The following is an 11,150-nucleotide window of genomic DNA, read 5'->3' as shown; positions in this document are numbered from 1 at the left end:
ACCTGCAGCCTTGGACTAATCATGTAATAGATAAATGCTAGCATTTCTGTGTCAGCAGTTTGAATTAACACAATTAAAATGAGTCAGGATCTAAAAAGAAATGTCAAGATGTCTCTTCAAGTGAGTCCACAGGAAAGATTTCACTGGTTCAAGTCTTCAAAAAAAATGCAATTAATCAGATTATGAAGAACGAGATGGACAGTAAGGCCTAAAAGTTGGGATCAGCCAGGATCTTGAGTCCCGGCATGGAAAAACAGGCCTCTAAACAAATAAATGTTAGAACCCTCCACCTCTCTCAGACAATTGGAAAGAGTGCTGGAGAGGCCTTCGGTGACCCCAGTGATCATTAGGTTTTACTCAGAAAATGTGCTTAAAAGTAAGAGCAAATTAAACATCCTTAAAGATGTAAAACGATCAAAAAGTAAATCAAAATGACCACAAGCAAACATAAAATAGAGGAAAAACAATAAACTAGAAACAGATTTTTCTAATGTTGTATTTCTGTGTTTTGTTTTTTGACTTCCTATAGTCCTTCTGTTTATGTGTGGATTTCTTTATTTATTGGTGTCTTTTTAGGGTTATTTATGTTTATTCATGGCCCCAGGTACTGTTGGGGATCTCATGGATCGTTTCCGCTTGACTTGTATGCTTTTTTGCATGTCTTTGTGGTTATTCATGTCATTTAATCGTTATTATCATTGTTTGTCTCTTTTGTGGCCGATATCTGTTTCCCTGTAGTCATTTGTCGTCGATTAAAAAAGGGGAAAAAAACAGAAAAACTCTGAGGGCCCAGTTCTCAGTGTCTGAAACTTGAATAAACTTGTCTACGGCTCACTTCCTCGACATTTTGTGCACTGTGCGCACAGGGCTCTGCCGACACGCTGATTGGACCGGGGCGTTATCTGGGCGGGTTATCCGTTACACCATGCGTGCTACGATTGGACGCGGTGTGAGAGTGGGAAGTGGCCGTACGCCGGTGTCTCCCTGGTTGCGCAAGACGCCATTTTGGGGTGACAGTGAGAGATAACGGAAAGATCGAGAAGCTGTCGTTTTAAAGGTAATAACCCACATAAACTCGCTTGTGTTTTGCCTGTAACGCCATTTATTGTACGGCCATTGTCGCGCGGTACCAGCGATTCGATTTAGTTTCGCCTGAGCATGACGTCACGAGGTTCTTTCTCAACTGTGACGCGGCATTTAGCTAACGGCTGTTAGCATAGCGAGCTACCGTGTATCAGCTCTTTTAATGTTCACGCCACAGAAACCAGGCCTCAGTTTTCCAGGTGGATTTTGTAGCAGGTCGTCGTTATATGTATTAATGATATATGCTGTAACCGGCAGTGGTCTTTAGACCGTTGACGAACGGTGTCGCCTGTTCGTCGCAAGTTAGCATATGCTAGGAAAACTAGCTATCTAGCTGAAGCATCCGCCCTTAGTGAAGCGAACTGTATCCTGTTTCGAGTGCTGGTAACCAGGTAAAGAGACCAGAAAACTTCAGACTTTTCACAGAAGATCTGCGCGTTCACATAGCAGAACGTTTCAGCCTTTATTGACACGTACTGATATGAACTTTAACATTAACTTAGCTTGACCTTATAGTTGAAAGCTAGCGTCTTGTGACGGCTCACTCGTACAGAAACATTATCCTAACCTGCTATTGCAGAGTTTTCTAGCTGGAACAGGCCTCTCTTATCTTTTCATCAGTTAGCTATTCGCTTTATCCACGGTTGTACAGCTTAGCCTCAGGATATGCGATTTTTCTGCTGTTAAATAATTGACACATAGGCAGTTTTAATACTTCTGTAGTGTAGAAGTTAATGGCTGATATGGACGGCCTTAACTTTGAGGCTTTCGTCTACGACTCTATCATTCGTTTGTGTAAACATTTAACTTGTTCTCCTTCGTGTGTCACACAATGTACCTCGTTTTTTCGACTAAATATACAGCTGTCATCGAACTGCTCTAATGTGGTGTGCCTCTATGAACTGACTAACGATAAAACGACGGTAAATCAGTCCAGATGTCAGCTGTATTCTCTATGATACATTTTCCCTGTGTTCACTTCCTCTCACCATACTGCACTGAAACCGATTAACAGCAGACCTTACACTGTCTTAACCCTGTCTCCGTCTCTGCTTTGACAGCTTCATCACCATGGGGAATGTATTTGCGAGCTTATTCAAAGGCCTGTTTGGCAAAAAAGAGATGAGGATTCTAATGGTGGGGCTGGATGCGGCTGGAAAAACAACTATCCTATATAAACTCAAACTCGGAGAGATAGTCACCACCATTCCCACCATTGGTATGAACATTTACATCTATCACTCCACTGTCATTGTAAAGAAGCTGTATTTTTAGACTGCTATGAGAAGATTGTAAGTTGTTAGTTATTTCCCATTGTTATTTGAGAGGACAAAAAAAATCCTGTTCACCAGATCTTCAGGTCTTTTAAACATCTGACTGTTAATTTGTTTTAATTACTAGGGATACACTGTTACGGAACTTAGGGCTATGACTAATATATCTACTTTTTGTGTTTATTGTCTTTTTTTTTAATTGCAATTTACTTCTTACTTTGTTTCAGGGGAAGTAATTAAATCATAATTAAAATTAACTAATCTATTTTAAAAAAAAAAAAACTTAACCAGGAGTGATGTGATAAATAGTGGCCACAAAGGCAGGTGAATGCCATTACCAGTCAACAGGGCGACCAATCATTTTGTAGCTTTAAGCAGTTATGGTAATTTTTGATTAGTGTTTTATTTTTTGTGCGAGTCCAAGTTTAATGTGTTTTGATCTACAGCAGCCAGATGTTTCTTTATGTCAGACTTTCGGGACATTTCCTTTTAACAATGGTTTAACAAAAAATAAGTGATTAAAATGCAGTCAGGAAATGTTGACTTTAAAAATAAAAAAGTTATATTAGGAACAAACTGTGGAAAAAAAAAATTGTAGAAATCTTTACCTGCGTGTAGTGTTTGCTATCGAGTGGTCCAAAGCCTTTTAGTGACTCATCTGTTTCCTCTCCTTTTTTCTTTTTTTTTTCCCTTTTCGCAGGTTTTAATGTTGAAACTGTAGAATACAAGAACATCAGCTTCACAGTTTGGGATGTGGGCGGTCAGGACAAAATCAGGCCGCTGTGGCGCCACTACTTCCAGAACACTCAAGGTGAGGTGTAAGGGTGGTGTGCAGTGGCATTATCTTAGCTGGCAGTTGTGTCAGTGAGCATTACTGCCCGTAGGTGGCCTCGTTGGTGCATAGAGGATATTAAAGAGACCAATGACTCACATGCCATTGTTCCATTCTCAAAGGGCGTATTGTGTGACTCCTCTACTGTTTCCTGATATGTAACTCATCAGAATGTATAGGCCTATGCTGTCTTGTGTTTGCCAGTCATGATCCGGCTTGTAAGCAAACTAAGTTGAACATTTTGTGGTGTCTTTAATCTGCAGAAATTAATTGTGATTGAAGCCACCTTATTTGCTGCACTGCCATCAGTGCTCCTGTGGTTTCCCTGCATGCATTAGATGAACATCACCTTCCACATACTGAGCACCCAAGTGTGAAACTGAATGTGTGAATCATTTCAGTGATGATCTAAGACGCAGCATCATTTAACAAACAGCATGTCTGACTACAGAATTTTCTTCTACAGCAAACAAGGAAAGTTGTGTTTGGGCTAGAGTGCCGAGTATTGGTTAATGATTTTGTGATTAAGGTGACAGAAAATCGTTCTTTCCATCATTTTTCCAGGCAAAAAGATTAAGGCTCTATGCAAAATTAGGCCTGCGGACCATCTCAATCTAGTCTGATGTCCTTAATGGTCTAGCCTCTCCCCAAGAAATGTTAAAAAAAAGTAAAAACACATGATACTTCATTTTTTTATGATGACCTGTTATTTCTTCACTCTAATGGTAAAGTTCTTAGCATGCAAGTGGCTTTTTTGACAATCTAACAGAAAATTCTGTTTAAAGTATGGCCCTGTTCTTACGTTATCTAAGTCAGTATTGTCTTCGGGGGGGAGGGAGCTGCCCATCACTGTTTTAGGTTTTTAACACTGACTGTTTTTAACCTGTAGAGACGTAATTTTCTCTGTCAAATGTCTCATGGTGCTGTGATGCCCTTAATCCTCAGACAAAGTTATTGTATTACAGCTGAAATGCTTAGAATATCTAAAAATAGAAATTGTCTCTATCAGTTCTGTCAAAAACATAATTAAAATGGCCATTCTGAATTATAGCTTGACATCTTTATCCCAACATGAAGAGAAAGTCCAAACAGTGATAAATCTCAGTTATATTAGAAGATCTCCGGCAGAGGTAATACATGATTGGCCACATTTCTTGGAATTGGTGCAATGCAAAAATGCTGCTTAACTGAGTTTATCTGTGGCTTATCAGAGCTGTTAAAATGATATTGAGTTTACAAGTTACTTTCCCGCAAGTCCAATAAAGCCTTCTTAACAAGTGTTTCACTGAACCGTGTCCGTCAAGCCTCCACATTTATGACGTCTTTCTGTCTGAACATCATGAGTTAAAATGAGAGTTTGTAGAACTTTGTAATAATTAGTAAACATGAGTAGAAAGTTGGTGTTGTGTGAAATGTTCCGAAGTTACCGCTTCGCTGTTAGCTTCCTCTGCACTATGAAAAACAGAGAACTGAGTAGTTCAGACCATATAGCCGATTTTTGTCTCTGATATCTGATCCAGGTTCTGTAGATAGAATTAACCCAATATCTAACCAAAATATCAGATTGGCGTTTACCTAAAAAATGTGTAATTATCTATCACTTAAGGTAATAAAGAATCAACCCTCAAAGCCAAGAAAAACCAGCATTCCTGTTCTTGATCATGATCCCTCAGCTGAACACCAGCTGAGTCTCAAGAATCCTAAATTTCAGGCAAACTGACCAAATTAACAGCATCTCTGTGTCCTGTAGATATTCCTTTCATTTTTGTGCCCTTCACATCTTCAGAGTCTGTAATGTAACAGGTCAGTGAGGCTGCATACAGATTCTAGCTTCACAAACAAATAGTATCTCAGTTATAGACCGGAGCTGAGCATGTGATCCCGTCGTCCCCTGTTACATGAATATAAAAACATCCTGTTTGTACATTCGGTGAGCTGTGGGTATGATGAAACATTTCCTCACACAAGCTGGCACACAGATCAGGAAGTGTGCTTCAGCCATAGGACATTTAACAAAATCACCTCAGTTTTCTTGGCTTTGTCTTTATTTTTTGTGTTCAATTTGAAGCAGGAAAACATCATTCAGAACACTGTTGTACTTTCATCCATCCATTCGTGTCATGAAGCTTTTTTTTATACGGTCATTAAACTGTCGGTTGTCTCAAAATACAGCTTTCACATGATCTATGACAACTGAAAATGATTTGGCAGCTTTAAGTCATAAATTAATCTGTACTGAACTTAACAAATGACTGATGTGTTTAACAGCTTCTGGATTTAATATATTCTCACAGTCAGCAGACCTGCAGCTGCCAAATCACAAATTATTACTCATACTTTTTTTTTTTTTTTTTTATGCCCACTCTACTTTACTGTTTTGGGGATTAATAAATGGCCAAGAGAGCTGGTCCAGACTGAATTATTACTGGAACAGAATCAGAGCTTTTTATCTGGGACAATAGAGCATGCATTGTAACCAGAATATAAATGAAGACATGTTTCTGCATTTATTTATTTTTTTGTATTCAGGGCTCATCTTCGTGGTGGACAGCAACGACAGGGAGAGGGTGAACGAGGCGAGGGAGGAACTGTCCAGAATGCTTGCTGAGGACGAACTCAGAGACGCCGTGCTGCTCGTTTTTGCAAATAAACAGGTGAGTTTGAGTTTCAGACACGCAGAGCCAAGAAAAGAAATGAGCCTCCAATTTACTTCTCAATTGGTTTGGATGAAAAAGCTTTCAGATATAAAGATCAAGACTTTATTTGTACAGGACCTTTCTTTAATTTAAAAAAAAAAAAAAGCGTCTGCTGGTTCAGAGGCAGAAATGCAAGTATCAAAATGGTGTGAACTTCCACCTTAAATGTTTCCCTGTCGGGGATTTATATACTTTGAGATAGGACTGGGGAGCTTGTAGCTAGCCGTGTTAATGTGGGCAGGCAGAAATATCAGGCGGCCATATTGTGCGAGACAACGTCCATAAATTGGTGCATCCTGCTACCAACCTGAAGGTTGCTGGTTTGAGGCGCTGTACTCGAGTCCTGGGAAAAATAAGCCAAAAACAATAACCTGATAAAACTAATATTTAAAAAATGAATGCAGTCCATATGTAGAAGCTATTTCATTTTAATTTTTTTACAATGAACAACAGCTGTCACTGCACGCTCAACATCACATTGATTCTCTATTCTGAAACCTGCCGTGCAGTAGTTCACATGTATTGAGAAGAAAAAGAAAGCATTGATTAGACAAGAAGCTTTGTTAAATGTTAGGCTGCTCATTCATTTTGTTTGTCAGAACTCTCAGTCAAGAAAAATGCAAATGATGATAAATCTCAGACAGATTTAATAGAAGTAACACCTTTTTTTTCCTCCCTAAATGAACCGTGACTAAAACCGCTGCAAACCACTTTGTTACTGATCTGTTGAAATCTTAAATGTGCTAACCAATAGACCTAACCACAGACATCGGTGACAGCAGAGCAAAACCAACAGGATATCGTCTCATCTACCTATCAGAACAGGTCATATGTTTGTTTCGGCAGGTTCCTCAGTTCATGTAGATTCAAATGTTCATCTGGTGTTTTGTGTCTGCATGCTCTGTGTCAAGTTCACACCTTTGAAGCTTGGCTGTGTTCGGTTAGCAGGAGGTTCTGTTCAAAATCTTGCAGAGAGGCTGTTGTTGGTCCGTCTTTGCAGACTTTCTGGTCTGTGTGCAGATTTTAGCACAGTATAAGTACAGGATGTGAGGGAACCAATAATTGATTAAATACAAAACTTTCCATTGCTTCTGGCAGGTGTGCACACTTTGATGAGGGTTTGAGCATGTTCAAGCCCTCAAAAATGGAATTCATTACTATTAATTATACTACTATAATAATACTATTAATAACGGCAGCATAATAAAACACCATCATCTATTCTGGATAACCCTCCTCTCTGATTCTGAGAATTACAAAAATAAGATTATTTAATATGACGTGAAACAAATGACTTATACTCAAACTCAGCAGGAAAGTTTTACTGAGAGCCGATCCCTGAACACTTGTATTGGACTGCAAGTTTTTTTGTCCTCCCCTCAGCCACAGCTGTAGCCCCCTAGTGGCCATTAAAGAGGTGATGAAGGCACTTTCACATTGGCTGAACTGTTCAGAAGCTTTTCTACGGTTGATGAAAGCTTGTGGGATTTTTGGTTCAGATGGTTAAAAATGGTTAAAACTGCATCATAACTGGCTGTTTCCTCTCCCTCTAGGATCTCCCCAACGCCATGAACGCTGCAGAGATCACAGACAAGCTGGGCCTGCACGCCCTCCGCCAGCGCAGCTGGTACATCCAGGCCACCTGTGCCACCAGCGGAGACGGCTTGTATGAGGGCCTCGACTGGCTCTCCAACCAGCTGAAGAACCAGAAATGATCCATTCCAGCAGTTTTGAATTATTATTTTTTCGTTTGTTTGTTGTTTATTTTTTTTTCTGTTTCGACACAGCGGCAGCACCGGATCCAGGCCCCCCTCTGCGCCCCTCTAACTCCTCTGCCCCGGCTCTTTCTTTCAACGCCTTCCTCCTGCTTTCTCTTCCTCCTCGTCCGTACTCTTGGGGCTCTAGCCTGTGCTGCTTGTGTGTGTGCGTGTGGCTGTGGGTGTGTATGCCTGTGTGGATGTGTGGGTGTGAAGGCGTCTCTGTGTATGCTGGCTGGGATCGGGAGTAACCCTGGCGTGCCTTTTACACACCTCCTGTGGAATCAGCAGTCTGGTTTTCAAGCCCCCTCTCTCTCTCTCTTTCTCCATCCACCAAACTCAGTCTCTGTCCTGCTCGGCCTACCCCCCTCCTCGCCTAATCTGTCTTGCACGGCCCCCCCACCTTGACCCTGTTCTGCCCCGCCCTTACTCTTCAGAGGAAGCACGGTTTTCATACGGCAAAGAAAGAGCAAGGGTGCAACCCCCCACTCCTCCCTGTAGAATATATCTATGTTGACGAGAAATGCCCCCCTCCCTCCCACCTTCAGTGCTTAGGTGTTCATTTTAATCAGATTTTTGAGACCTCAAACCCACCAAGAGATTCAGTAAATTGCATCTTAACCTGTATCAGGTCGAAGCAAATGGAAAAAAAAAACAAAAAATGGAAAATTTAAAAAAAAAAAGTAAGAAAAGAGAAAATCCCATCCTTGATCATTCTGGTGTCATCTGAAAATCATGCTGTTTGTTTTATTAATATTATTATTATATTGGAATATAAAAGATTATTCTTAGCAATGGTTCTCCAGTGAACACTACCTTTCTCCCCTCCCACCACTAAGTGAGAGCGTGAAGCACAAAAGAGGAAAAAATTAAAAAATTAAACTCTACGAGAATATGCAATTCTTGACTTTGGGTTGCTGGCGTTTAAATCCTGGGATTAAATTAGGATTTTCCTTTTTCTTTTCTTTTTTTGGAGATGACCTTCAGTGTTTCCATGCCAGATACAAGGTGTTGGACATTTTGCACACTTCAGACTGAGGCAGGTGTCCTAATACATTCACAGGCGTCACATGTTATTCCTTTAAAGAGATGTTACATGTTTTTTTTTTCTGTAACTAGTTTTAGCATTTCTATTTGTACTTTGACTGCTGAACCAAATGCATTTGAGCAGTATGACAAATCCTGTATATGGAAGTAGAAAGTGCATCCTCGAGGGCCTCAGACGAGTTTTTTTTCTTCTCACCAACGGTTGGCACTTTTATTTTGAAAGTCTGAAAGCATCCAGCTGTGTGCGATCTTTTTTTTTTTCTTCCTGGTCGGGATGAAGGATTGGCACCAAAAAAAAAAAAAAACCATGATAAAAAATAAAATAATGAAGGCTCTCTATAACTGTGAACGGTCCAGATGTCTGGGTGTTTACAGGCAGAAAAGACCAACACAGTAAGTACTCTGTCGGAGGCTCGTCGGCGAGCTGGAAGGACTTGGTGGTAGACCTGTTGAGGGGAATGGGTGTGCAGTTAGCTGGTCGTCCTCAGTGTTGAACCATGGGGGTTAGAGCTGGCACTTCTGTCAAGAATGATTGTAAATCTGTAAGTTCCCCTATAAACTGTTTCTGTGGGGATTTCCTGAACACATTAATAAACATGATTTGATCCAACAGCTGTTGGAGAGGGTTTTTATTTTCTCATGTGTTACAGTGGTGGATCTTTGCATTAAACAAGTTTGTAATAATGACGCAATCCCTGTGAAAGTTCAGGCCTCACATGGCGCCCAAATCTGGTCAGCTTTGTTTTTTTTGTCCACATGGCTCACAGTGTGGTGGTGCACACTACTAGTGTTTAACAAGCAGGAGATCCAGAGAAGGGATGCAAATCCCTTGGGATTTTTTTGTTTTGTTTTTTAAATGTGGAGCCCTCAGATGACTTGCTCAACATTTTTCTGGTGATTTTATGGGCACAATTATTCATTTCAAGTCATACTGAGTAAAAACAAAGCTCATTTTGTGAGTTATGCTGATTATTACAGTTAGGAGGATAAACCACACTATGCTCGGTGGCTAACCTTTTCAGTTGTCATAAAGCGGGGAAATATCCATAGAGGCCAAAACCTTTTTGCAAACAAGTTTGTTTTTGCTGTCAAATTAAACGTTTTAATATGGGGTCTATGGAGGTAAGAAGGATGAGTTGCAATGCAGGCGATCTATTCTCCAAAGTTAAATTTCACCTAATTTAAATATTTATGTAAAGTAGGAGTGATTGATATATATTTTATCTAAAACATTGGAACATATGACTCTGCAAACTGAAGGTGATGTTATGCTGTCAAAATGTGTTGATGACTGTACAGAGGACTGTATCTGTCCTCTGTACTATCCTGTGATTCATGCAAAATAAAGGAAACGCGTCTTAATATTAATTCATTCAGTTTGGCTCTCCTGGCTCTCCATATAGTAAAAAGGTCTCTGCTGAAGTGGCTGCTGGCTGCAGAAACACCAGGAAAAGAAAGATAAACTAGGTTGTTTTCTCTTCAGGACAGCGTTTCTGTTCCTGTTGGGTTTACTCAGACGCACTTCTTAAAATTTTCTTTCGCCAGCACAAAGTCTGCGTTTGAACTGTGGGAATTCTTAATCTATCAGGAAATAACAGCAAACCTTTCTAAAGGAGAAGAGAAAGAGATTTAATAAATTAAGTTACTGCATTCATGGTGTGAAATTACTGTGAAGGCACAGGTTTGCATAATTACCCTGCAGAGGCAGAAGTGTTTCCTTGAAGTTTAAACATGAATTTGTTTATGAAATTTTAACTTTGATTGTTGAATGTCTTCTTTAAACTGTTTCTTGCTCTGACAGCAGTCTGTAAAAATGTAACCAGGACTAAACTGCTGGTTAAACTTTGAACAGAAAACTCCAGCCTCCAGATTTAACCTCTAGGTGGAGACAAACATACACAGTCACGTACATGCAGGCCTACTGCAGACTAGAGTTCCAGTCTGAGTGAGAATAAAACTATAAAATAGAAACTATTAGGCATCAGTAAGGCAGAAAAAGCATTTTGGTGTCTGGTAAAAACAAACAAACAAAAACCAAACAAAGTTTTTATTAGTTTATATGAAACACAGAAAAGGCCCAGATTGTTCATTTTTATTCACGATTAAGTTTCAGATGTTAAAATATCAAAATAATAAAAACTAAAGTGCCCAAATTTTTTTCTAGCCAGTTATTTTCTTGACTAAATTGTGAGATAATTTATTCATATATATATATATATATATATATATATATATATATATATCAAAAAGTTTAACTTTGAAAAATGAAGCAAAAATACTACTTTAAAATATAAAAGCCTTATATATGCAGTAAATGAAAATAAATCAATCCTGAAACTGCTGGATGAAGTTGGATGGAACCTTTAAACAGTAAAGGCAGCCAATCAGTGACTTTTAATATTAAACCAGCAAAGATTTCTGGTTCCCTTGTGGACAAAAAAGGCCACGTTTTCTTGCTTTT

General features: G+C 39.5%; 1 protein-coding gene across 2 annotated transcripts; it reads left to right on the top strand.

The window, feature by feature from the left end:
• The first annotated feature begins 905 nt into the window (after positions 1-905).
• Positions 906-9,299, top strand: arf2b (ARF GTPase 2b). Of its 2 annotated transcripts, none has more exons than XM_085171245.1 (5): positions 906-1,057; positions 2,145-2,302; positions 3,058-3,168; positions 5,719-5,843; positions 7,439-9,299. In XM_085171245.1, the coding sequence occupies exons 2-5, from the start codon at positions 2,155-2,157 to the stop codon at positions 7,598-7,600; spliced, it is 546 nt and encodes a 181-aa protein (XP_085027371.1). In that variant the 5' UTR covers positions 906-1,057; positions 2,145-2,154; the 3' UTR covers positions 7,601-9,299. The 2 variants fall into 2 exon arrangements, with proteins under 2 accessions (XP_085027371.1, XP_085027372.1); XM_085171246.1 differs by lacking the exon at positions 906-1,057 and adding an exon at positions 1,088-1,475.
• The last annotated feature ends 1,851 nt before the right edge of the window (positions 9,300-11,150 follow it).

Source organism: Neolamprologus multifasciatus, chromosome 8, assembly GCF_963576455.1.
Source record: "Neolamprologus multifasciatus chromosome 8, fNeoMul1.2, whole genome shotgun sequence".
NCBI lineage: Eukaryota > Metazoa > Chordata > Actinopteri > Cichliformes > Cichlidae > Neolamprologus > Neolamprologus multifasciatus.
Note: the sequence above shows the minus strand (reverse complement) of the source record. Positions and strands in the feature narration are given on the sequence as shown.

Excerpts from the sequence above, each read along its gene's own strand:
- arf2b (XM_085171245.1), top strand. The coding sequence starts at position 2,155 with ATGGGGAATGTATTTGCGAGCTTATTCAAAGGCCTGTTTGGCAAAAAA. Across the intron at positions 2,303-3,057 it reads CACCACCATTCCCACCATTG|GTTTTAATGTTGAAACTGTA; the intron begins GTATGAACATTT and ends CCCTTTTCGCAG. Across the intron at positions 5,844-7,438 it reads TCGTTTTTGCAAATAAACAG|GATCTCCCCAACGCCATGAA; the intron begins GTGAGTTTGAGT and ends CTCTCCCTCTAG.